The 27,790-nt window shown below is 34.3% G+C and overlaps 2 protein-coding genes across 3 annotated transcripts; one reads left to right on the top strand and one right to left on the bottom strand.

Annotated features, from left to right (window-relative positions):
* Positions 1-1,759: 1,759 nt before the first annotated feature.
* Positions 1,760-11,065, bottom strand: LOC129254034 (sialate O-acetylesterase-like). Its single transcript, XM_054892481.2, has 10 exons — positions 10,606-11,065; positions 8,488-8,637; positions 7,363-7,547; positions 6,851-6,989; positions 5,837-6,020; positions 5,014-5,156; positions 4,492-4,622; positions 3,984-4,144; positions 2,929-3,124; positions 1,760-2,587 (listed from the first exon to the last, which is right to left on the bottom strand). Exons 1-10 carry the CDS (start codon positions 10,673-10,675, stop codon positions 2,297-2,299), a joined length of 1,650 nt encoding a protein of 549 aa, XP_054748456.2. The 5' UTR covers positions 10,676-11,065; the 3' UTR covers positions 1,760-2,296.
* LOC129254033 (sialate O-acetylesterase-like) lies at positions 10,776-22,867 on the top strand. 2 transcript variants are annotated; one of them, XM_064095094.1, is made up of 11 exons: positions 10,776-10,887; positions 10,951-11,445; positions 12,199-12,345; positions 14,170-14,354; positions 14,756-14,894; positions 15,339-15,546; positions 16,212-16,387; positions 17,804-17,937; positions 18,526-18,677; positions 20,158-20,353; positions 21,380-22,867. In XM_064095094.1, the coding sequence occupies exons 2-11, from the start codon at positions 11,343-11,345 to the stop codon at positions 21,653-21,655; spliced, it is 1,716 nt and encodes a 571-aa protein (XP_063951164.1). In that variant the 5' UTR covers positions 10,776-10,887; positions 10,951-11,342; the 3' UTR covers positions 21,656-22,867. The 2 variants fall into 2 exon arrangements, with proteins under 2 accessions (XP_063951164.1, XP_063951165.1); XM_064095095.1 differs by lacking the exon at positions 15,339-15,546 and adding an exon at positions 15,677-15,884 and having other exon boundaries at positions 10,789-11,445.
* Positions 22,868-27,790: the final 4,923 nt, after the last annotated feature.

Below are 27,790 nucleotides of genomic sequence, written 5' to 3'. Positions count from 1 at the left end.
CCTCTTTATTTCTCTCTCTATGATCTCTCTTTCACTCACTCACTTTTTCCTCGGCACTCCCTCCGTCTTTTACTCATACAAAACACACATATATTCCACTTATCGCCTCTCCCTGTCCTTTTCAATTACACACTCACGCCTCTCCCTTTCACCCACACACAAACATACCCACTCCCATTCTCCTTGTCACATCTCACTCTTTCTTTCACACACACACACACACACACCCCCTCTCTCTTTCATTCAAACACAAACACACACTCTCCCTTTCTCAATCACACTCTCTTTGTTGCCTTATCCCTCTTCCACTCACACACACACACACACACCCTTATGCACCCTCACTTCATTCTTATCATCCCTACTCACACACACTTTCTTTATCTCTCCCTCTCTTGTTCACTCACACACAAACACACACTTCTCATTGACCCCCCTCTCTCCCTATTCAATAATCAACACTTTCACACATGAATTAATAAACAAGGTCAAGATAAATATGAAAGTGTAAAATCTTCAATTGGCCTTTAATTATAAAGATGATAAAAGCAGGAAATATATCAATGGCCTTTTAAAGCCAAGTATATATGCAGAGTTCTAAAAAATTGCTTATTATTATTAGGATTTGACAGGAAAATAGTTAAAAATTTCATTCAATTTAAATGTATATCTTTTCTGATCGTCAAGTGATAAAAAAGGCATGGAATTGAATGCCGTATCGATTGGCCTGACCCCTCACATTTGCCTTTGATATTGTATGCCCTTTTAAAGATTTCCCATTTATACTGTAATATCAAACTGTATAGTTTTTAAAAGATGCCTTGCCCTAAAAATATTAAGGCCTGTTACACAAAGATGTAGATCTACGATTGCACTGCTTTCTACTTATACAAATGTCATACTGCAGTACTCGGGACATAAAGATGGAAATTACACATGAATGTAGTATTAATTGGACATGACTTAAAAATTTAAAAAGAATAATCAAGAGACTAGAATGAGATCTATAAAAAAAAGAGGTAAAATTATTGCATAATATAGAAAATCTGAATATTAAAAATTTAAATTCCACAATAAAGAATAAGCCTATATGTCATCTAAACTAACCTAATATTGCAATCAATGAAAAGTGGGATTTCAGAATAGTTTTGAGGTGTCTTGTGAGTAAAATTCTACAAGTTGGCAGCAAAATCTTAAATGTGAGATATGTCTTGTTTTCTGAGAAGATGAGATTATTCAATAACAATAAAATAACATTTATTTAGGAGTTGCAGTCTGTATTTGGTGGTTTCATTAGCTGGTTCTTTAAAGTATCGATCTAAGTTTAGATCATATATTAATGTTGATAAAAAGATTATACATAATGATTTCACAGGTAAGCATTTTGTGAAGTGATAGGTAAATTATTTTTCACTGAGAACTGTTAAAAGATACTGAAAAACCCTTGCATACCATACAGTTGGCTGATAGCAATTTTTTGGCATAAATTTCTTTGTTGAATACTTTCCTGATTAACCAAAATGACTGTGTATGCAGTCAACCATATATATATATATATATATATATATATATATATAGTTGAGGCCAAAAGTTTAAATACATCCATGGAATTAAGTGAAATTTGTTCGCTTGCCAAACATCGTAAATTTACTATATCTTCAGAAATACAGATACTACTATGACGAATTTGGTATCAAAATGAAAGAACGTATTAAGCTCTTTCACATGATTGGGATACCGTTGGGATCAAAGTTTATTTCAGGTGGAATTTACTTTGAAGAAAAAAAGTTATATTCGTGTCAAATGTATTCTATTGTTTGTTATTATATTTTCAAACATTGTTTCATAGAAATATATAAATGTCAAATTTATGATTTATATTACATTTTCTATCATATGTCACCACTGAACAAAAAAGTGTAATCTGAAACGCTTGTGTTGAGAAGTAACTAGCACAAATATGAAATGTTTTTGGAAGTTTTTATTTTTAATTTGTCTAAAATATGAAGATTTTTTGGGAAGAAATGACACCTAATCATTTTTCAGCTCCTGATGACAAAGCAATGTGATGAAGGGGCATGACATTTGTTTGATATCAAATTCGTCATGATAGCACAAATATTTTATAAGATACCGTGAATTTTATGATGTTTGGCAAATATCAACTTTTGCTTGAATTTCCTGGGTGTATGTAAATAATAATAATAATACATAAATGACTTAAGAACAAAAAAAATGATGTTGAAATGGTTTTAGACATCTGTGGCAATTCCCACATAAATTATATATAAATACCTCAAGGAATGAATTGAATTTTAGGTTTGCGAAGGTGATTATCTTCAACAACCATTCTGAAGGGTGGGACAGGTAGATTTGAGCTGGCATCATAGAGCTGACATTTCTTGTAGCCAGCACATGGCATGTCGCGCCAGCTATAACGAACTACCGAAGCTCTTTCTCCTATGGCGGCACAAGGATCTTGAAAAGAGATGTGTGCTCTACCGAGCTCGTACCCTGATGTGACTGGTTTCCATGGTGATGAAAGTCCTGCTAGAGGGCAGTCTTCAACAGATGAATTGCAACATGCCTGAAAATTCAAAGAGACAGTGCTCAAGCTGTTAAATGTTATTGGTTATCTTGTTACTTCCTTACTGCCATGATAAACGCCAAGAAGCCTCCCTCTTTCCGTGGGATCAGCAGGAGTACTTTTTTTTCCTAAATTTTTTAAAGAGAGATGGGGGAATTTTCGAAAACATTTCTAGAAAGTGATTATCGTATAACTTCCAAAATATCTAGTAAAAGCTTAAACATTTTCTGCTTTCTTTTTTTCAATAGTAGTGAAAATCTGTAACATACTTTAATATCTATGCTTGGTCATTTGATCCTTGATAAGGGGAATGACAGTGAGAAAACAAAAAGACTACTTACATCAAAAGAACTTGCATTGTTCATCCTAAGAACATCTTTGCCATCGTCAAACTCAATAAGAAGGTCTGACGAAGCGATGCGTATGACGGCAGTAGGAAACGGACCTTGGTACACCACACCCTTTTCTCCGTATGCAACAGCTCGTGCCCCTAAGGTCAATCTGTTGGCTACATCCTGCTTATAACGTGGATGGACCCTAGAATTACAAAAAAGGGCACTTCAATTCCTATGTACCTTACATTGTTGAAGATGTTTTTACAATACAGCAACTGCCTAGTGCTAAGCCATGCTGCATGAAATATACCATTATGGTAACTTTGCTATAAAATGGCAAAAGAAAAAATATATAAAAGTTTAGCATTTATTCTGTCCAATAATAGTGAAATAAGGTTTTATTTGACTTGAGAATAAAGTGGCTCAATCTTCATAGAAAGAACAGTTTTGCCATTCACGAGCACTTTGCTTGATTTTGATAGGATGAAAGCACAGGCAGGTGTCTGACTATAACAACTGTCGGATTAAACAGATTTTGTCTGATTACACAGCCAAGAAGTCCTTTCATGGATCACTTCCCAGGAGAGCGTTTCATAAACTTTTGTTGTCTGCAAATTTTCCTTGATTTCGATTGGCTGAGAAGCACACAAGTCTGACTATTACTACGTCACATAAAAAAGACTTGTTGGATAAAACGGTTCCATGACACTTGATCTGGTGAAATTGCTTCGCAGTAAATTCCACACACTAATGGAAGGGCCAACTTCAACCCTGGATTTAACATTATACCCTATCCTAAACCTAACATAAAACCCTATTACAACCCTAACCCATCTATTACACGAAATAGAGCCCAGAGCAATTCGCAGGAGCAAATGTAATGTCACCGGATAAAACAGACAAAAAGCTCTTTCATAAAATACTTCCCACTGTGACATCAAGTAATTATATTTCATTTCTTGGTATTAAACAGACACTGTTCAACTCAAATGAATGATAAAATCCCTATACCCTTCTGAGTGATGCTTCCTCTGAAGAGGCTCAATAGGATGTCTACTTACGCTCCATACGGCGAGCTGGTATCTGGCAAATCAATAGTAACAGCCATGAAAACATTGTCCTGTTGAGGATTAGGAACGAATCCATTATCCGCAGTCTGGTGCCACCTCAGGACAGGATAGTTCTGTGATGGTTTGGTAAGTGGAAACTCTGATGTACATATCTTTAAAAAAAGAGATATATGTTTCCAGTTAATGACAAGCTCCTGCTGCATAATACTTTGTTAATGGATTTTTACATTATCATCATCATCATATCATCATCATAACTATCATCATCATCATCATCATCATCATCATCATCATCATCATTACTATCATCATCATCATCATCATCATTACTATCATCATCATCATCATATCATCATCATCATCACCATCATTATTATCATCATCATCATCATCATTATCATCACTATCATCATCATCATCATCACTATCATCATCATCATTATCATCATCATCATCATCATCATCATCACCATCATCCTTATTACAGATATTGATTCACCTGAACGAATCCAAATGGGAAAGATGGGTTTGTCTGGCCACCTGTACCCTCAGACCATTTAGCTCGCCAATCTTCTATCATGGCGGGGAAGAGGCACTTATAACTCGCTGGAGATGGAGTGTTGGCTTCACCTGAAAAAATGATGAAAATGGAGGCTTTTGTCAGAAAAACACACCACTGCTAACAGTTCTACATTTCTTCTGTCACTTCTTCCTACTACTACTTCTGCTGCTGCTGCCGCTGCCGCTACTGCTACTACTACTACTACTACTACTACTACTACCACTACTACAACAATGACGACTACTACTAGTGCTACTGCTGCTGCTACTTCTACTATTACTACTACTACTACTGTTTTTGTTTCTATCACCAATACTACTACTACTGTGACTGCTACTTATACCAACACTTCTACTACTAGTACTACCATATATGTTTTATTTCTATCTGTGCATGCTGCACAGACCTATTAGGTCCATGATCTCAGAGAAATTAAAACTTTATAAATGAGAAGCTTACCCTGATACCAAATTGCTCCCTTGATGGTCATATTAATCATTGGGTGTATCATGGCATTCCATAGCCAACTGTGATCATGGGGACCTCTAAGTGTTTCTTTATTAAGGTCAGTCTTGATAGCTGTTTCCTGCTTCATAACACTGCTATAGAATGAAAGAAGGACATTGACAATTATACAATCATTTTGATTTCCAAATATTTTTAGCAAGAATAAGTCATTTATAGACCCAGAATTGCCAATAAGTTACATGTATATAATAATAGTCATGCTTACACTAAAATACAATTTTCTCAACTTTTTTTTTCATTTTATACATTTATTCTGCTTCTGATTATTTCTATCTTATAAACAAGTTGCCTCATATGACTTGAAGGTGAGTCACAGAAAGTATCATAGTTTCCTTTTTACAAAGAAATGTAATAATGTCTCTCCTTCAAACATCTTGTACTCTACATATATAGCTTGCTTCTTTTATACCTTAATACCTCCTCCTTTACATGAGAAAATGTTCTTCCATCCACAATCATGAAAATTTACTCGTTGCTTGGTAAGCTTTTGCTTGCAAGACTGCAAGCTTCAGCAGGCCTCCTTTACAATTCACCTTGCACCGTCTTATTTTAAAAAATAGGCTTTTCCCTATTTTGTCATCCAAGTTCCCATTATATCACTGAAGAATACACAATACCAGGCATCTTTCCTTGAGCACGATCTGACCATGCATGGTGATGCATTATATACCATATCCCACTTGAAATTTTAGAGCAAGTTTAAGTCACTCTTAGCTCTCTGTGAAACCGCCCCCAGGCCATTGCATCTTCTCACCTGTGTGGGTCTACATGGCACTTTGCAAGAACATCCGGGGATGACCATGCTTCTACTGGGGTCCCGCCCCAGTTTGACGAGATCAGGCCTATCGGGTACCTGAGATGGTTGTATAGATTGACGCCATAGAACCAACAGAGGGCTGAGAAATACAGAAATCCTTGTGCTCCCTTCCCCAGCACATCTACAAAAGAAAAATACAATATAATGCAAAATTAACATGAAAAATGTCAGTAGTAATATATTGAAAATGTCAATATGTAGCCCACAGGTTCTAGGCACTTATAAAGTAACAATAATAATAATGATGATAAAAATAACAATAATGATAATAGTAATGATAATTAATAAAAAAATAATAATGATAATATTATTATTAATAATAATAATAATAATGATAATAATAATCCTCATCATAATAATAATAATAACAATAATAATAATAGTAGTAGTAACAATAACAACAATAATAATTATAATAATAATAAGCATGAGTAGCTTTACAAACAGTTTTACCAAACACCCCCTTTGACTGCCAGGCTATTATGTAGCTATGAGAGGAAATGAGTCACCATACAGACTTGCTATTAGGTCAACTTTACAGGGGTACTTGTTGACAAAATTACAATGAGATTCAGTGTAATACAGGGCATATTATTTTCTTACAACTGCACTCTGGAAATATGTACACAGGCAGCTTTCAATAAAAAAAAAGTAATATGGAAATAATTTGAACTGTAGTGTAAAGGTCATACAAAACGATTGCCCATATGTGTTCTATGTAACTAATATAATACTTAGTTATGTACTAGCTACTCTGTATGATTTCTATGTATAAACAGCGCTTAGAGACTATTGTTAAAAGCCCTTCATAAATTTCAGCATCATTATTCATCATAATGTGTTCGAGTTTAAACCTACTTCTCTTGAATTAATTTAGACAAAGTCTAGATATCCTTGTATTGCAAATAACGGGGAGTAATAGAAACTCATCTTCTCACAACATAGACTTACCAGGATCCGGTCTTGACCAAGGTTTATATAGTGCTGGGATATCATAGTACGGTACAGCTGAATCATTTTGATAGATTGAAAGAACCCTAATATCAGTGTATTGGTAAGACTGATCTATGGATGCTGAGCCATTAAAAGCCTGTAAGGGGGGGGGGGGGAAGGAAAATTCATTTAAAACATCAAAGAAACAGTAATGAAAAAAATAAAACAATAACAAATATTCATGGGGAATGCTTATTATGCTTTACCTTGAATTATGAAGGCATAAATTTAAAATTCTTTTTTAAAAAGATAGAAATAAAAAATGAACTTTGCCCATTAGAGTAACTATATAGGTTTTTTTTTTTGCATCTGGGGGCAATTTTCCAGTGTCATTTTCAACCTTTCTCCAAATACAACACCTTCTAAATACTATAATAAAAATCACATCAATCATATCCAGAAGCTAATATACGTTTTAAGTAAATTTATGAAATTCACTATGATAAAAAATAAATGAAATCTAACATTACCTGCTTGACATCAAACGCCATGTTACTTTGTCCACTGCAAACCCAAACATCTCCAAAGAGAACATCTTCCAGTGCAGTAACTTCTTGAACTCCTTGATTGTCTGACGTTATCTGGATGGTGAAAGGACCACTTGGAGGTTGGGGGTCAAGGGTCACTTTCCACACCCCTTCGCTGGTAAAAGTAGCTGTGAATTGTACAGAACCAGTAGTTAGCATTCTTTGACTCACTGGATGCATCAAACAAATGGTAGGCCTACTAATGTATTGATCTGGGTTTTAGTGATAGAATGCCAATTTGTACCATATGTAAATGATAAATATATAGAAACCATATTATGTTCCATCTGAGATACATATTGGTGGCAAAAATAAAAGTAAGGAAAAGCTTCAGAATAGGTACAGTGAATACCTACTCCAAGGAAACATACTATAGGTACACAATAACGTTATAGAATTTGAAGAATGTGTATTTGCATTCTAAATATATAAATATTAGAGCAAACAATGAAACCATTCACATCAATAGACTTTGAACAAAAATGTGCATAAAAGACAAGACATTTTCAACCTGACTGACATTGCCAACCTCAGTATAAAGAGAGTGATTTCCTGGTCTTTCGCTGAGGAATTGAGAAACGTTCTATCAGCACAATGTAATCAATATGTTGGTGAAAGTGATCAAACAGATAGCACTTATAGCAGATGAGAGAGTATATATCATTATAAAATTTAAATCATGGGCAATTCTAATTAGGCAAAATTCTATTAACTCAATTGATATGTATTTCTGAAAGTGTGTCGGAAGGATGTTCTGCCTTTAAATCTTATTTCATAACAAAAACTATCCATATAAAAGGAGTAAACAAGTAGAGTCAATTCTAACACTTAGTAGGATCGATCCACATGTTATCTGTCTGACAGGCTTAACAAATCTATCAATTTGCAATAAAATTTACATGTAGGCTAATGCTTCACAAATGCTTTTAGAATTATGTTTGATGACACCAAAATACAATGCACATTTATGTTTCATGCCGTTTTATGATTTTTATTTTAGGGGGAGGGGGGGGGGAGGGGTTCAATCCAGAGATAAGTATTTCTGGTCACTGGAAAGAAAATACTGACCACTTCCTGCTACTGTCTGATATAGTTTTCCTTTGAGTTCAAGGGTGATGTTGGCTCCAAGACCAGAATAGCCCCAGATGACAGCACTGTGTGGTTCCATCTGCAGTACCATATGACTGGCATAGTAGGAGGCCAATCGCAATGAGCCCGCTATGATTCAAAATAACAAAATACTAATTAGTTCAGAAATTAAAACTGCAGGAATGAAATCGCGGGAGGATAAAGATTTACTCCTTTACAATTTATGAATCTGTAAATGTAACAGAATGAACAATATATGGTAGTGGATCGTATTACCGAACACTTTTCATGAATTCAATCATATCAAACACATTGTTCTCATGAAATTCATCAAACTTTCACCATAAATACACAATTACCTACAAAATATATAAACCGTTATGTAAAAATTTTGCTGATTTTTTTTTTCTTTTTTATGATATTAGCTTCCAATCGGACCCCTCTTCGCATGTGAAATATTTTGGTCATTTGAAAAAGGTATCGTATTACCGAACGTGTGTTTCCTGTGGGAAAAATTGAGAAACCAACAAAATCACAGATGAGCTATTTTGACCATATTTTATTATTAGAATATTAAGACTTTTAAAATGTGTTTTTGACCACTTTCATCATCTTTCTATTCAAGTTTCCCTTGGAAGGATGTTGCAAAGTTTTGAGCGTATGAAATTATTTTCTGACGCGTACGATGCGCGCGTTCGGTAATACAAGGCCGGTCGGTAATACAATCACTCACTATACTTCTTGGGATATGATAAATGTACTACCATACTACAAATTTGATATCATTGGTGGATTTGAGAGCAATGATCAAAATTTGTAATGTAAAAATGCAATTTTTACCCAAATGTGCATGTGTGCCCCCCTGTATGATATTATCATATTATCATCAATATCACCATTATTAGAGATTAATAATACTTACAAATTAATAATAATAATAGCAAATATAATACATTTCTGTAAAGCTACCATGGGAGGAATCAAGGGAGAACACTGGGAGAACAATACAGGTTTACTAGTATTCTGTTAACAGTAGGGCAAGTGAATATCTTGACTTTGGGGTTGTTTCTACAATCAGGTTATATACAAGCCGTCTCAGTTGAGGCAGTGCATGGCGTAATGAGCAATACGTTTTGAGGGCACCATACATGGTGAATGGGGCAACATTGATAAAATCTGTGAATTTTTACATAATATTCAGAAATTAGTAGGATGGGGGTGGGGACCAAACACTTTGAAATTTTGAAGCCTTCTTTTTGGGTTTGGATTCTAATACAAAAAAATATTAATTCAATAGTTGTTACCTTCTCTGGTTTTTTTCTCTATAATCATTGATAATAATGCTTAAAAACAGTTTAGATCTAGATCTAAACTAAATATGGATGGAATTTTTTGTGTTAACTTTTCCAAATGGCTGTTTAAAATCGATGGTCCAGACACACAATACAACTGGGACTCGACTCTGGGGATATTTCCCCCCTTTTCTTTCTTGTTCTCCCTTTTTTCTTACTCATCAATAATAGTAATAAATTTGATGAATATATAGGTCTAATAATATCAAATTCTCATTCATAAATATCAGCATAATATATGAGCACATTAATCATTATAATTAAAAAATAATTAATATCATTGTGTTACTATTATCAATTATCATTAGTTTAGTTTAGTTTACTCCAACGATGTTGTAGGACTAAGCCTGTTCATCGATCAAAGTAGAATGTCTATTGCTGCTCTCCTTCGGACAAAATTAGATGCGCTACTTATGTTGGCTGGGGTATCGTAGCCAGCAAAAAATTCTATGAAAACACACGAGAATCACTCATAATCATAGGCAATCTTCTCTGATCATTACATTATCATGTATGTATTGTTAGTTAATTTACTAATGTACTGTCATCAAAAGACGAAAAGACATAAAATCAATGCAATTAGAATCCGTCATGTATTCATTTTTCCATCACTGCGAGGTTAGTTAGGACGTCTGTTTAGTGTGGGAGTGTTGGATTTATCATCATGTTTATCATGTTTATAGCTATAGTATTGATTGGAACTCGAAGGATAATTTTAAACAAATTACGTGCCAAATAAACTCACCAGAACTATAGATTGTCCCGCAGGCTAACAGCCAAAAAAGCTGTAAAATATGGACTTCCGAAAGCAACATTTCTGTTGTTGAAGCCTTGCCTGACTTATTAAGTTGAAGGATCGAATGATGAGAAGTTTATGTTGACTTGGCATTTATACCGGTACGGTGTAGGTCACCTGACTCGCTTCCTCAAAGTCATGTGATCAAGATGCAAACAACATCGCTGCGATATCGACGAGATCGAGAGTGAATGGCCTTCCTTGCACGACGTGGATGGGCCTTGGCTTGGGGTGGATAGGAAATAGATGCCTCTCAATATCATCTCATGAATGCCCGATTGTCTCAGAAAGCAGACTTTGTCTTTGAACAACTCGTCAATGATTATTTGGTGTCAATTCCATGGCTAGCCGTAGACTGTAATATGTGAAGCTCAACTTCTTCTGACATGTCTGAAGACCAGTGAAGACTGAATATTGCATTGACATTGTCAATTATTAGAAAATAGGCGTTAACAGTTAACACGCTCTCTAAATTCTAATTTCTAAATCTAACAGATTGTGGAAGTGTGCACCAAGACCAAGGCAAACAAAGACAGGTCCAAGCTAGTCAATGATTGAGCACCGACTTTGACTTAAGTGATATTAAGTCTTACTGCGGCACGGCAGCGGCGACGTCTCCAGAGCTTTAAAAAAAAATACTTTTTTTAGAAGTCTGACTCTGAGTCTGACTGAGCTGAGCAGTCATCATGATGAGAACATTCAATAACATCCACTGGCACTGGATTTGTTTGTTCGTCATCGCCACTTGCCAAATTTCATATTCTGCAACTGATGGTGCTACTGTTCAAGGTAAATTCCACTTATCTCTATTCTCTACTAAGTCTACTTATGTCTAGATGTTGTAGTTTAACTCTATCACCATGGCCTTCCTCACACACAACGCAACGAGGTTTGAAAACATTTGGGAGGGGACAAACGTTAGAAAGACTACTTTTATTCTGATTTCATGAATGTTGATCAGTTGATTGAAAATTTATTTAGCTTTAGACCCTATTTAAATGGATGCGAAAATGGGAAAAGTGTTTTTCCTTCCAGTTTATTCATTTAAATCTTTTTTTAGATCATAGACTTTTTTTCTTTTTTTTATACCGGTAACCTATCCAACATTCTAACATGATACTGCTTTATGATATTTAAAAAAAAAGAAAACAAAACAAAAGTTTGAGAGTCACCATTTTATTGACTGTATTGTGGATTTTTTTTGTGTGTGTGTGTGAAAAACTCCATGATTGGATTATTTTAAGTTTTCACTTTCTAATTCATGGTTAATATATCATAACCTTGTTCATTGAATCGAGTGGGTTAATCATCTGATTTGATGAAGTGTACTATATGAAAGAAATTGAGTTTTCATACCCTGTATCAAATTTAGCTCATTTTCAAAAGAAATTTTGTTGAAAAAGGGGGTATTATATTTATATCTCTTCCCCTGACCCTATTAATGTATTCACTGATGAATTTAGGAATTACACCCTTATCTCTTATGTAGAATTCATAATATTGTTATTTGTATTGTTTTTTTTCCTCTTGATTGTTTATCAGATTCATTCAGGCTAGCAGCATACTATTCGGACCATATGGTCTTGCAGAGAGGTCCTGATCATGCAGTGATATGGGGGTATGCCGTCAAAGGTGCTCAGATAACACTACTATTCAAGGGTGTGAAATACACCACAACAGCTACCACAGGTAATTGTATTCATTCATTCATTCATGTATTTATTCCACTTTTAAAACAAATAATATAATATACAAAAGTACAAAACAAATGTATTCGTAAACATAGTGTATCAATGATCAAATTAACTATCTAACATAAGTATTTAACATAAGGTACACTAAGACTACAAAATGTAAAAAAAAGTGAGGAGCCTAAATAAAGAGCAGAGCTTGTAGAAAATTAGGCTCCCATTGGGAGAAAATGTAAGTTATTACTTTGAGCGAAAAAATGTGGAAACGGAATACATATTTATTACATAGATTGTTATACACAAAATATATCAAAAGGCATCAAGTTACCAGAAAATGATGGAGTAGAAAGAGAATAAATATGAAAATAGTAAGATAAAATGAAAATGGAAAACGACCCAAAAGACGGAGGGGGGAGGGGGTCAAGGGATAAATAGTAGAGAGTATAAGAAAGAAAGAATAGAAAAACATAATTATAATTATTTGCAGTCATCAGTACGATCCAGCATACTACCTCTCTAAGAGGTATAACTTAAGCTTATGTTTGAAGAATTGAGAGAGGGCCTATCAACCAGTTCGTTATTTAGGCTATTCCAGAATTTGGGTCCTGTTGTAGTAAAAGTGGTATTAGCAAAAAAGGTTCAGGTTTGTGGGAGGTGGTAATGGTTAGCTTGTCTAGTTGAATGGGAGTGTAAAATGAAATTGCGTTGAAATAATGGCGCAAAGGCATCTGGTAAATTATCATTCTTAAGTTTGAACATAAATATACCAAGGTTGTACAAATATAAATCAGATATTTTCAAGATTTTGCAATTATAAAAAGGTCATTTGTTTGAGCACAAAATCCAGCGTTATTGATTATTCTTATAACACGCTTTTGGACAATGTTAATTTAATCCAAGAGGGTTTTGGAGCTATTACCCCAGGTTAGAATACAGTAATTGAAATAGGGCAAGCTTAGAGCAAAATAAAGTGTATGCAACACTTGAAAGGGTACAAAATGTTTCAGTTTTTTTATCACACCAGTGTTACGGGATAATATTTTACATAAGGAATCAATCTGTACCTGCCATGTTAGTTTACTGTCGATAAATATACCTAAAAATTTGGTAGAATCAACCTGGGAGATGATTTTATTATTTATAAGTATACAACTGGGTAAAACTTAGTTTTATCAACGTTATGGGACAATTTATTGGCCTGTATCCAATCAAAAACAGCTGTTAGTTCAGTTTTAATATTTGAAAGGGTATTGGGGTTATGATGGGAGCAAAAAATATTGGAGTAATCAGCAAATAGAATAAAAGACAATACTGAAGAGGAATTCTGTAAATAATTGATATATAAAATAGAGAGGAGCGGGCCTAATAATGAACCTTGTGGGACTCCACATCTAATGGGTTGAGGGGTTGATTCAACACCATTAATATCATAAAATGAATTAATTACCCCCAACCTTACCAGGATCTTTTTTATTTTTCTTTTCCCTTCTCTTCCTCCCCTCCCCCCATTTTGCTTACCTCTCCCTCACCATTCCCTTTTTTATTTTCTCTTTGCCAGCCCCTTGGTTTCTTGCTTTCTACTTTTCCATTGCCTTACTTTTGTTTCCCCTAAATATCCTATTGTAATAGCATAGCCAATATGGTAAATACCATGCCCTACCAAGGTTTCCATGGTAGCTACCAGAATTATAAATTTACCATGCTACTTGGAAGTTGGTTATTTTTTCACTTTTTTTCATTTTAACCAAATAACTAACAGGTCTATTTAGTTCAGAATTGTAAATAATTTTCAAATTTTTAATTCCACTTTCATTCATCACAGCTTCTTTTACCAGCGAAGGTGTGTGGAAAGTGACCCTTGACCCCCAACCTCCAAGTGGCCCTTTCACCATCCAGATAACGTCAGACAATCAAGGAGTTCAAGAAGTTATTGCACTGGAAGATGTCCTCTTTGGAGATGTTTGGGTTTGCAGTGGACAAAGTAACATGGCGTTTGATGTCAAGTCTGTAAGTGTGATTTCAATCAAAGCACAGGTCTTCTCATTAAATGCTCTCTGGTATCCCTTCTCATATTTTCCGACAGATGACCTGATTGAATGAGGGATGCTGCATTGATATGGATTATTACTATTTTTTATTGTAAGATGTTAGCTTTAAAAATGTATTGATGGTGATGATGATTTTATAATAAGCAAAATGCTGAAAACACACAGCTATAATTAGATGATTTCACATTGAAAATAGAAAACTTATCAAAAATTCCTTGAAAAATTTGAGATCAGCTGAAAGCAGAAAAGATATAATTATTGTGAACAGTTAGACTTCTCATTTTTTAAATATTTTTTGCCAAGACTAACCTTGACTCATCTCTGGTGTTAATGCCTTTTTTGTTCATTCATTACTTCCAGGCATTCAATGGGACCGAGGCTCTTCTTGAGTCATACCAGTATTCTCTTATTCGAGTTCTTTCAGTGTTCGAGGTGGAGTCAACTGTACCTTTGTATGATCTTCAAAGTGTTTATAAACCATGGTCTTTGCCCAATCCAGGTAAGATTTTTCTCTATTATTGGTATTAATTATTTAAGTAGTACCTTAATATCTATCTAGGTGTTGATCGAGTTGGGTGGAGGCACAGAGAGCATTTGCACCTATTAATTTTTCGACTCTCCTTTTCGCCAAAGAAGTTGTAAAATAAATTAGAAGTTTTCCCGCTGGTGGCAAGTGTCCTCCTTTTATAACTTGTCAGAAAATAGGAAATATTGTGCCAGAAAATCTTTTTGTGTTAGTTATAATAATCACTGTTTTTTATAAGCATGTTTGGTCCAATATCAATAATCACTCCTTTTTGTTGTTCATAAGTATTTACTAGCTTAGTAATTACTTATCATTCTTATTTAGTCTGGGGGACTTGATAAAAAAAAATATCTGTGGTTCACCTTTTTTAATATTTAACCAATATTCTGATAATCTGTATTGTAATTTATCTTGTAGTTTCTTTGGGAGGTCAGAATATCAACTTTGAGTTCTATTTCTCTGCTGTATGTTGGTTCTTTGGACGAGACCTTCATGATCACCTTAAGTATCCTATTGGTTTAATTTCAACAAACTGGGGTGGTACTCCTGCAGAGGCGTGGTCACCTCCTGAGGTGCTAAGCAGCTGTAATATATCAACACCTGAGAGACACGAAGACAGTTTAAGGTAATCTGACTAAAAACAACAAAGGGGCCAATACATAGCCTTGAGGAACCATCAGTGTATATGCATTCAGTAGAGAACCAATACAGATACAAACGGGTAATATTATTCTGTGTTACAATCTTTCTTGTAGTTTCTTTGGGAGGTCTGAATACCAAGAGTGCATTGTATTTCTCTGCTGTCTGTTGGTTCTTTGGACGAGACCTTCATGATCACCTTAAGTATCCTATTGGTTTAATTTCAACAAACTGGGGTGGTACCCCTGCAGAGGCGTGGTCACCTCCTGAGGTGCTAAGCAGCTGTAATATATCAGCATCAGAGAGACAGGAAGACAGTGTAAGGTAATCTGACTAAACAACAAAGGGGCAAATACATATCCTTGAGGAACCATCATTGTATATGCATTCAGTAGAGAACCAATAAAGATACGAACGGGCAACATTATTCTGTGTTTCAATATATCTTGTAGTTTCTTTGGGAGGTCTGAATACCAAGACTGCATTTATCCATGAAAGCGATCGATAAGTATAGCACTAACGCTTTCAGTGTTGATTCTGAAGGCCATGTGGCATTTATCTTAATATTTTAGTTCTTTATATCCTTGGTTACTTAGACAGGATAGTGTTTTTCAGAAAAAGTGTGACACTGGTCTTCTGCTGTTCTTTCAGGATTGATAATCAAGTCAAGTTGAATAAGTCTTCATCCAGACCAGAAAAGACATTCAATGGTACTGAGTCTGTAGTCTCCCAACGTGTTGGTGGACCACAAGGTCATAGTGTCCTTTGGAACGCAATGATTCATCCTCTCCTTAATATGAGCATTAAAGGTGCTATCTGGTACCAAGGTAAGAATCACTTGGATCATGATCTATCTTCAGGTTTTCATGCACACTTATCACCTAAATAGATCTTTGTCATCTGATTAGTTGTTTTATATTGATCATTCAGCCCATCTTACAATGACTTCATTATTCATGCAATATTGGATCCATTCATTGTGCAATTTCGGATCCATATGATTTTGTCCATTGCATGCTCGCCATGATTACCTGCACTCTAGTTTGCAGCGTGTATTACTGTTAAATGTATGTGACAGTCAACAGGCTGCTTTCGCACTCACTGCAGGCACTTATGCATCCTAATTCATAAATTCTATTAAAATGACAAGGATCTAACTTTAGGTGTCATATAAAACAAATAATGTTTAGGAGTGCAATGGACAGAATACTTAATTTGGTGAAAGGTGATGATCCTTTGCACTCCTAAACATGAGTTATTTGTATACTATGCTGTCACTGGTAAAGGACAAATGAAGTTTGATTCATCACAAGTACAAGCTTTTTGAAATAGTATATTCTTGATTGTAAGAAAATTATTTTTTCTCATATTAAGTTCATAATCATGGAATACCATGATCCATTTAGTGAGATGTAACTTCTAAGGTGCTTTCTGATACCGAATTAGGAATCACTGGTCGATGGTCATACAACAAAGGCATGGGATTGGTGGATTACAGTAAAATATCTACTTTTCAAACCATCAATGGTATAACCTAGGCTGATAGGCTCCATCTTACAAAGACTTGCGATTGATCTACACATTCTCAACCATGGAAAGCCACCAAGGCAGCAACAACATGATCCAGAATTATGAATATGTTCAAAAAAATGTCTAAAGTCTGAATATGATCATAGTTCATTCATTTATCATTGTTTTGATGGATGAGCTTGCTCAACCTCCGAGGTGAAAACTTTACATCAATAACTTTTTAGTTTTTATTGATGGAATAAATTAGTTATGACTGATTAAAACAATCCCAACTCTTAGCATGATGAGTACCTGGTATTGGGATAAGAAAGTAGCTCATAATATCTTGATATAATGATGAATAGTTGGATCATAAGGTAAAGATCTCCTTTATGAATAAAACTACCCTGAAACAATGATATTTCTCTTGTTACTATATGTAAGCACTAGTATACTATTTCAATTTTATGCAACAAAATTAAGATATTATGAAAACTGAATTAATTAAGCCTTCATACTTTCAGTAGTATTGATATAATTCCAAAGAAATAATGCAATATAAACATCAAGTCATGATTTCTATGTTATTAGACTGTGTGAAATAAATCAAAGCTTCTAGAAAAGTGGTTGGGTCTGTGTAAAGCTACAAAATAGCATTATACGAATCTATGATAATAATAATAACAATATATTGATTTACCATGAATTCTTTGTATGTTTTGGTTAATTCTTAGGAGAAGATAATGCAGTTCATGACCCATCAACGTACAACTGTCTGTTCCCTCATATGATTAACAGCTGGAGAAAGGAGTGGTATACTAGTACTGGGGGAGTCATGAATCCACAATTTCCTTTTGGTTTTGTCCAGGTAAGCCACCTTAGATTAATGTTTTAACGTGTGAACATTTGCACTTCTGTATCAGTAGCTTTTATCCAGATGTCTTGTACATTAAATTTGTAGAAAATTAACCATTTTTTAATATGAGACCAAATATTGCTGTATATATTACATGGATGAATGATATTGCAATAAAGGATTGAGCATCCATTATAAGATTTACAATTTCGCTACTCATTGACTATCATTTTTTACCAAAGTCGCAATAAATCCTTCGCAAAATTTGAAGTTTTGTTTAAAAAAAAAAAACATTGTATGGTTGTATACAATGATTGGTAGATATTTGGAAAGTAGGTTCATGCTCATAACTTTGATATATTTTCATCACCACATTCATCTTTCTTCGTTGGACTAATTGTCGATTATCAAAAACTAAATGTTATCTTTGTCACATGTACATTTCATACGAGCAGCATTCATTAAAGTATGAAGGAGATTTTTTAAAAGGGAATTCTAAATAGGATATTAATGCTTTCACTAGTTTGATATCCAGCTAATTTGGCTGGTGAATAAACCTTCATTTTTAATTATCATCTGACTGATTTTTTTTTCATGAAGCTCTGTAATTCAGAATATCCTGGGAATGCTAATTTCACTGCTTTACGTTGGCACCAGACAGCAGACTACGGCTACGTTCCTAATCCACTCATGCCTGATGTCTTCATGGCAGTTGCCATTGACTTACCTGATCTCAAATCACCCCATGGACCGTAAGTTCTGGGTACCGTCTTACAAAGAGTTACGATTGATCCGATCAACCACAGCTATGGAAAGCCAGCAACGTCAGCAGCTAAAATGCATGTTTGTTCACAATATTTTCTAGGTATCGTGTATAATCATACATTCATTGTTTTTTGTTTGTTTTTTGAAAATTCAGTGTGCTTCTCTTTGTTTACAAAGGACATGCAAATTTCCTGGAAAAAATTATGAAATTGTTGGATTTCCATATAGTTTAAGATGATCGGATCAATCGATACTCTTTGTAAGACGGGGTCCTTGTCTTCTGTCATTATGTTCATTGTCATCATTATCGTCATCATGACAACCTCTATCATCATCATCATTATTTATTCAGCTGTGTTGGAATAACAAGTGAAAAATAAATTAATTGAAGAGCGAGTGCATTTCAAGACTGAAAGTTATACTGTAAAATTTGTGAGAGATTTTCTTTTTACATACAATATATTTTTTTCTGGTTGGGCTTGTTGGATCATATGATCACACAAAAGGGGAAAAAATAGCAAATAGAGCAGAAATATTCCATTGTTGATAACTTGAATACAAATAGTGACCCATGTGTGCATTCCCAGTGAAGTCAAACATTCCACCTCAAACTTGTATTTTGTGAGCAAAGGGATTTATATTTCTGTCTACACAGAATACACACACCTAATTTATCTTTCTCTCATGCACACATGAAAAAAATAACACACCCACATGTGCTTGCATATATCATTGTTTATGACTTTTTAGTCATACAACCATGATATATATCATTCCTTTTTTTGAGACCAAGTAAGATCTGACTGCTATCATTATTCTCATTAGTAGTTAATTTGTAGAACTTACCCTGAGGGATCAACTTTACACTTTGCTCCTGTGTGCATATGGAGAGTGACAATTATCTTATAATTTTTAGTCACAAGTCAAATGTTATGGGTCAAAAGGGTTATTAATTTGAAATTGCACATAGAAGATAGGTGTGGAAATGGCAATTGGGGGCATAGTTTTGAGTAAATACAGTTGATGATCCATCTAGGTTGTTCATATCTTGTCTATTAAAGCATCTGAAGAGTAATTTTTTGTAGTAAACCGTTTTACTACAGATATATTCAGTTATTGAGATACAATTACCCTCTAATTTCTGTTGTAGTTTCCAAGAAAGTAAAAATAAAAAGGTGAGACAATTTACAGAATACCTCTTTATCTCAAGATATTTCTCTCAGTGCACATACATTGTATGCACTATTTTGCAATTTTTTGGCTCTGACATCATGCTTGTTCAGTGTATGAGAGGAACGAAAAGATTAGAGGAAAGTTAAGGTTATTTGCAGAGTTCTGATTTTATTTTAATCCGAAGGTACAACAAAATTAGAGATATTTCAGTACTTAAATTAACGCCTCAGGAGTTCCCTTTTCAGTTTTTAATTCTGTGACGTTCCACACTGTTTTCTCATTTCCTTAATATAGTGTTCATCCGCGTGACAAAGAGGATGTGTCGGCTAGGCTACTGCTAGGTGCTAGAGCAGTTGCTTATGGGGAGAATTATACAACATTCCAAGGCCCTTTCCCAAGCAACATCTCCTATACTGCTCCATCTTCCCTTTCCATTCAGTTCAACGATGGAAAAGCAAAGCTCAAGATGAACAACAAGGCTGGGTTTGATGTAAGACATAATGTTATATTAGAAACCTTTCAATTTGCATGTTGGCTGCAGTATACTGCTGTGTGACGTGTTTCGTGCATACAAAGTTGGTGGAGTGGAGTACCTTGGTCATGTGGTGTAGTGGTTATAGCATTGGACTCATGATTTTAAGGTTGTAAGTTCAAATCCCTCTCTGCCGGCCATTGTCTCCACTTTGATAAAAAGAGCCAAAGGTAATTTCTGTCATCTATATGGTCAGCCACTATGCCTGATTAACTTAGACGTAAAATGTTCCCTATGTAATTGGTTATATACCAGCTTGGCATTATACCAGCCAAAAGCTGCCCTGTTACCATATTAGAAATTGTGATACACAAAGCGAGCGCCTCTATTGCCTTTCACATCCTGACTTAAGATGTTATTTGGAGAAAATTAATGTGATTGTCAAGAATATAGTTGAGATGACAGGCAATGTTAGTTGAGTTGGGGCATGCTCAGTGTCTTGCGTTGTTCACTCCTCAAAATTGTATGCCATGGTGCAGGTGATTATGACTTTCTTATTTAGCAGTCTACTAATAAACTTGCAAATCAAAAAGTCCCTATTATCTAGTTTACTTTACCCCATTAAGGCTTGGACATTTTTTTTCCTGTGGTAAATAAACCCAGATATATGAAATTCATAAGAACAGTAGCTTTTAGATATCTTCTGACAAATAATTATTTGACGGCAGAATATGTTACAATAGTAGCTCCAAACAGAAAATATATATACTATAGAAAAATTCAGTTTTTATCAAGTAGTCTTGTACAAAGATATTGTAAAAATTTTAGGAGCAGTCATCTCTTCAGAGTTTATTAGTTGTCCCTACTAAGTCATTTGTAATGCTCTGCATAACCTTAAAAACATTTTTATGACCCAGTTTCACTCAGGCCCCCTTTCAAGTGGTTTTGAACACTTTGCTTTTTAATTCTCAGCCAGATGCCCTGTCTACTCCACCATAGCACCTCTATCATTGTAATTTTATATCTTTTTAAAATCATCTTCAGGTTTGCTGTGCGTCATCCTTCGCCGACTGTCCTCTTCAGGGTAACTCTTCCTGGGTAACCACTAACATCATGAGCCTCTATCAGAATGCTACCGTTGTGATCGAAGTCCCCTGTTCTGGTCTCCCGCTGGCCGTCAGGTACATCTGGGCTGATCTCCCCTGCGAGTTTAAAGACTGCCCTCTATATGATGCTGTGAGCCAGCTGCCTGTTCCTCCGTTTTTCTTGCCTGTCAAGCAGCAATCTGTGAAGAGGACACCAAAGATTGTTTTCGATTGATGGGATGTAAAGTAACACAAAGCTAGCAACGGATCATACGATTGATTTTTGAGTGATTAGTTTGATCACTAAGTTTTGTGTTACAGGGCCTAAATGAATATTTCGAGTTTTTATAGCACATGATCAAAACAAAGCATTAGAAGTTTTGGTATAATATTAATCCTCATTATTTCACACCATATTGTTACACCAGCTATTTTTTTGCTGTTAGTTTAGTATCATTGCCATTTGGTTAAGTCATCACTTGAAACTAAATTACCACTTGCTTGTCATTTTGTCTTCTGATGATTGAACAAATGGTCTTATTACCTCTTCATAGGTTTATCCACTTGGTCTATTATGAGTTTGTCTGAAAGGGGACTTTCACTTTGATGATAAGTTTGTTTTAATAAAATAAGAAAAATCAGAGAAAAAATATTGGTGACTGTCTGATGAAGAATAACAAAGTTGTGAACTTTTAAAGTTTTAATTTTGTAATATCTCAGACATGCAGCATTTTCATAATATATGGTGTGATATAAATTTCCCAAATTGTCATTTAGAAAAAAAAAATTGAATATATTGTGAGATGAATGTATCTTCAGACACCTCATTTCATACCATGTTCTTCCAGAAAAATATTTGTATTCATCACGTTCCTTTAAAACTTTAAATTTATGTAATGTATACTACATGATATATGGAGGAGCTGCTTTTGCATATTTTGCAAATTAAAAATATAGAATATTCTTAACTCTCTAATTCTCTGATGGATTGTCATAAAAACTTCACCTCTATTTTTTCTGCTATTATTAAAACCAACTTATCAGAGTATACTTCCCCTTAACAGATAGACTGACTAGTGTGGGACTAAATAGGAATTGAACATTAAGGGCAAAGTTTGATTTTAAAAACAAATTATATTTTTGGGCTTGTTTGTGGTAAATATTACAATATCAATTTTAACAGAATCAAACCAAATGTCCACCAATTGTTTGTAAGTTCGAATATAATATGTCGAATGATTCTGATAAAAATTACTAATTGTTCAGTAATTTGCAAAAATAAATAAATTCACAATATTTGCCGAAAATCTGATTATATTATCCATGCGAAATGAAATATTTAACAAATAAAATGTGACATCTCAAATGCAATGTGTCATTGCACAATATATTCTTTTTATGATCTGTGTGCGTACATGTTTGTATTGTTCTTCAAATTAAAGCAAGATTGCACAATCATCTTTTAGAAACTAACAAGTGTGTTGTATGTAAAAAATGATTTTAGTTTATTTTAAATCTGATGGTCTTTCATGCTGGTGTATTAAAAAAAAAACTATCTCTTGATAATAGGCCTACTAACTTCAAACCTGCTCCTGTGGCTTCTCTGTCTGTAAGGTTCACCAGTCCATGTATAGCAATTTTTGTCTTGAAATTAAGGGAGCTTGTACAATTTTAGGAACCTATCCTTAAGGACCATCTGCCTGGAGAACACCACTTTATGTATCTTTGTTGAAACTGTTACCCACAGACCAACTCCAGGCTTGGCTTCATTTTGGAAGAAATATTGGTTTTCAATTGAAGAAAAAAATGTATATTATTTCATTGCATTGTAAATGCCATCTTTTGTCACTTTTGTAGTAGAATTATAATCAATTGAAATGCGGTAACACTGCATCAATAATAGAGTTCTTTTGATAGTTGACATGAAGTGAACAGTTCAGTACTAGCTAGGGATATTTGACTTCACAAGATTAAATAATAGGATCGATGAATCAAATTGATTGGTCTTATATTATGGAGTTAAGGAATGAAGGAACACATTCAGCTAACTTCTGTATATTGATCGTAATTTCTATTTTCATTAGAGATTTATTAAAATATAAGAAATGATTTGATCAGTACATTACCAGCAAGGAAGCCTTGACTTTAAAATTTACATAATAATAGGATCAGTAAATCAAGCCAATATTTTGTGATAATAAAAAGTAAGAATGCCAGCAGGAAACGTGAATATTGATTATAATTTTCATTTTCATTTACTGAAATAGGAAAATTTAAAGGTAAATGTATACCTGAAATATATGTTCCATTTCCTTTCCTACATCCTTACATGTTTAGATTATATATGGTTTAGTTCAATTTAGCTGAAATACAAGTATTTTATCACTCATTAACAGTAGGAATACAGTGGACAGTGTCGTTAACCCCAGTAGAAAGGGAATATTTATTAGGAAATAGGTTCATATTGAAGTGTATTTTAGTATAAATATATTAATAACTAAGCATCTTTCCTTACATATCTTTTAAGAAGCATATAAAAAGTAGCAAAAAAAAGAGGAGAGAATACTTTATCTTATCATAAACATGTTTATTGGAAATATGTAAAGATGAAGAGTAAAATGTAATCTATTTCCATTTTGTTTCTCCATTTGTAGAAGATATCTTCATCCACTTTATTTTCTAATTTTAATGAAATTGATTTGTGCAATTGATGGATACTTGCCAATCATGACACAACAATGCTAAATTGTTATATTAACTTCAATGAAATATAATTCTATACATGATTGAAATATGTATTTTAAGTTTGGTAATTTATGCACTTGAAACAAGAATGCTGGGTCCCACTGCATGCTTTGAAAAGGGAACAAGGAGGATGTTTAATTCAAAACATGTATTCAGTAGCTTACATGGGGGGGGGGGGGAGGGGGGGTTACAGGTGTCAACCCACCCCCACTTCTCAAGTTTTTTTTAAACCCTTTTTTTTTTTCCTTTTCAAATTCGTCTGGTACGAAAAGACCCAGTCTTTTTGGTGACGACCTTTCTTTTTGTTTTTGTTTTTGCTTCTCAACGTTTCATTCAGCTCGAACCCCCCCCTTTAAAAAATCCTGTATACGCTACTGCATGTATTAATGTGTAGGTGGAGAGCTTAGATCCTCTTTTTAATACATTCATAAAGGAGAATGAGGAAAAAGTTATTTATATTTAATGAACTGCTATTCCACATAACCCCTTCATTGTGTCAAAAAGGGACAGAGATGACAGAGATAAAAATATAGAAGGTGAGAAAAAACGTAGAGTCATGTCGAGCCCTGGCATACAGATGAGGGGCTTGAGGATATCACGCATCATTTTCTACCATCAGAGATTTGATCAATTATATCCATCATTGCCCAGATAGAGGTGTCATGTACAAAGACTGGAATCAAACTATATTGAAATGTGATTATCTTGTTAAAGCTCTCATCAAATCACACTTTTGTTTCACTCATTATTCTATCTGTATTTCCTCATGCATGATTAAAAAGAATTTAAGCATTTGAAACATGTGTTGTTTATTTCTTAAGCTATCATTTTTAAGATAAGAAATAATTCTCATTTTCATTTTTATGGGACATTCTGACTTGCGAAAAGTTATATATGTCAAAATGTTTTGTCATCAATATTATCTCATATTATGCCATCTTGTCTTGTTGACCTATGTATTTTGCCCTAGTATTTTATTGTCAAAACTAATGTAATTTGGCTACATGCTGCAAACAAAGATATGTACGTCAATAATATATTTTCAATTGAATTGAATTACCAAACAAACACATATAGTCGCCATTATGTAGCTTGTATCATAATTCAATCTAAAGATTTATGATGAAATCTACAATTTGAAATAAATTAAATAAATGATCTCATGCATATATGTTGTAAAAAAGCAATGTCTGTTTGTGTTGTAATTAAATTCTTATTTGAATATCACCCCTATTGACCATATTTGGAGATAATAAGTAGTGTGAATTAAGTACATGTAGTTTCAGTGACCAATTTGTGCTCTGTCAATTTCAGTCATAATTTCATTTATTTGCTTCATGCATAACTGATCTCTAAAAGGTTTTGGTTTTCTTTTTTCAAGTACAATCATGGCGGATGGAGTAGTCCCCCCCCCCTCCCCCCCCCCAAAAAAAAAAAGAATAAAGAATGAAAAAAAAAATAGATCAATAGATGAATAAAAATAAATAAAGAAAATGAAATAAAGAAATTATACTATTAATTGCAAGTTCCATAAAAATCCATGCACCTAAAGTGTTTATCAGATCTTTAAATTCCAATTTGAACATGTAAGAAAAAAACATATACACACACACAAAACAATTAATAAAGGGGGAGGGTGCGTGAATGAGGCACATCATATCTAGACAGTTTGAAGTAATTTTTTTCTGCTCAAAGTGCCCCATCTTGATGAGAAGCAAGAATTTAGGGTGCTTGCCATGAAATTTAGGAAAAAAGAAACCCCACTCTGCTCCCGCACCCCCCACCCCTGGGTTCCCCCACCCCCCCCCCCCCTACAAAAATCCAATACCAGTATATTGAATAAGAGGGTTTTGCATTCAGGTTGACTGGACAGTCAATGATTGCTCAACTATAAACTAAGATTTTAAAAAAGCCTACAAGTTTAAAATAAATCTTATTGCTTTTCAAAATAACTTCTTCATTCTTATTTTTGTTGTGGGGTATAAAGGGAAAGACCATAAAACGTCACGAGTATTACTGTAGTCTTAGATTGTATACTTATGTACAAATTCGATTATGCGTTTAAAATATGATTTTATTAGAACGAAGCTTAGGCACCGAAAGAGGAAATTCTTAATAGCTTTATGTTGTTTTTTTCTCATTCGAATAAGTTATTCAAGATGTGAAAGTGGCTGAAATAAGTCGGAAGAAAATCTGTTTGGAAAATTGTTAATTCACAAGTGTCTGAATTCGCAAACTATCGACGAGGCTGAAGCAAACGGTGTACAGTCGAGGATGAACTACCTATACTCGTAGATATGCGTAGAACTGTAATATGTGAGTAACTGCAATGCAAAACGATTAGGAGTCTCGTACATCTGCGAGGCCTGGGGCCTTGGGGTCCATAGAGAATATATAATTGAATCATTGCTGGGGTCACTTCCATTTAAGATTTGAAGCATCCGAAAGAAAAAAATAATAAAACATGGAAAGGGGTGTTTTTCAGGCGCTGAATGCGAATAGTGTGAAATAAAAACCGTCCCAAAATGAGAAAAATGCCAATTATGTTAAAACTTTAAAAAGGGGGAAGTTTGAACTGCATGATTACTGCAGGGCCTACAGGAAAGACTGTGGCAAGACTTTTGAATGGAAAATTATTGTAACTTTGTAAGCTACCATGATAAAAAGTCCAAATACGAAGTACATAAGAGCAAATATCCTGTTTCTCGGCGGTGTCCTTATTCCAAAAATTAATCCCTGAGTGCATGTGTAAATCTAGGACGTAATAGGCCTATCTGTATAAAATTGGCGTTTAAAGTTTCTCCCTCTCTTCAAATAATCACGATCACGTGTATATATATTTTAATTTTTATTGATCTGTTTTATTCCCAAACCTTGGAGATTTGTTTATATATTGTGTATATATTTATGCATTTAGTGACTTTTGATTAATACACAAATAAAAATGTTTAAAGTGTATTAGCGGCAGTGCCCTTGAACCTCATTAAAGGGATGGTCCGGGCTGAAAATATTTATATCTAAATAAATGATAGAGGAAACTTGGCAGAGCAAAATGCTGAAAATTTCATTGAATCGGATAAAAAATTTGCATTATTCCGGTGAAACAGTTCTAGGCATGTCTTTTTTAATATTCAGGTGGGCTGATGATGTCATATCCCCACTTATTATTTTTTTTACGAAGTTGGGTGTTTTAATGATCACTAAAACTATATATGGATAATAATGCTAAAAGATGGTACATACAAATATAGTACTAATGATTGCAGATGCTATTATATTCTTTTCATTCTGTTTATGCTTTTATCTTTTTTTTGGCGGGGGGGAGGCTATCTTTGTGGTTTTTTTCCTTGGTTTTTTCTGCATCATCTTAAGGCAATATCACTTGCCCGGGGGGGGGGGGGGCCTGAATCAAATAAAGTCCCCGGTAGGCTCTGTTTATCTTTTTTCCCCGTTATACAGTCCCTTACTTCATTTATTTTATTTATGATTTATCCCTCCCATTTCAAGTTAAGAATTTTTAAAGCATATCATCCCCGGCCCGTTTGCCAATTAATTAATTGCCTTCAAGCTATAATCACAAGATGTGCAATGTATACTCTCTTTCGAATACACATGCTTCGCTTTT

The sequence above is a fragment of the Lytechinus pictus genome, chromosome 2 (assembly GCF_037042905.1).
Source record: "Lytechinus pictus isolate F3 Inbred chromosome 2, Lp3.0, whole genome shotgun sequence".
Taxonomy (NCBI): domain Eukaryota; kingdom Metazoa; phylum Echinodermata; class Echinoidea; order Temnopleuroida; family Toxopneustidae; genus Lytechinus; species Lytechinus pictus.
Note: the sequence above shows the minus strand (reverse complement) of the source record. Positions and strands in the feature narration are given on the sequence as shown.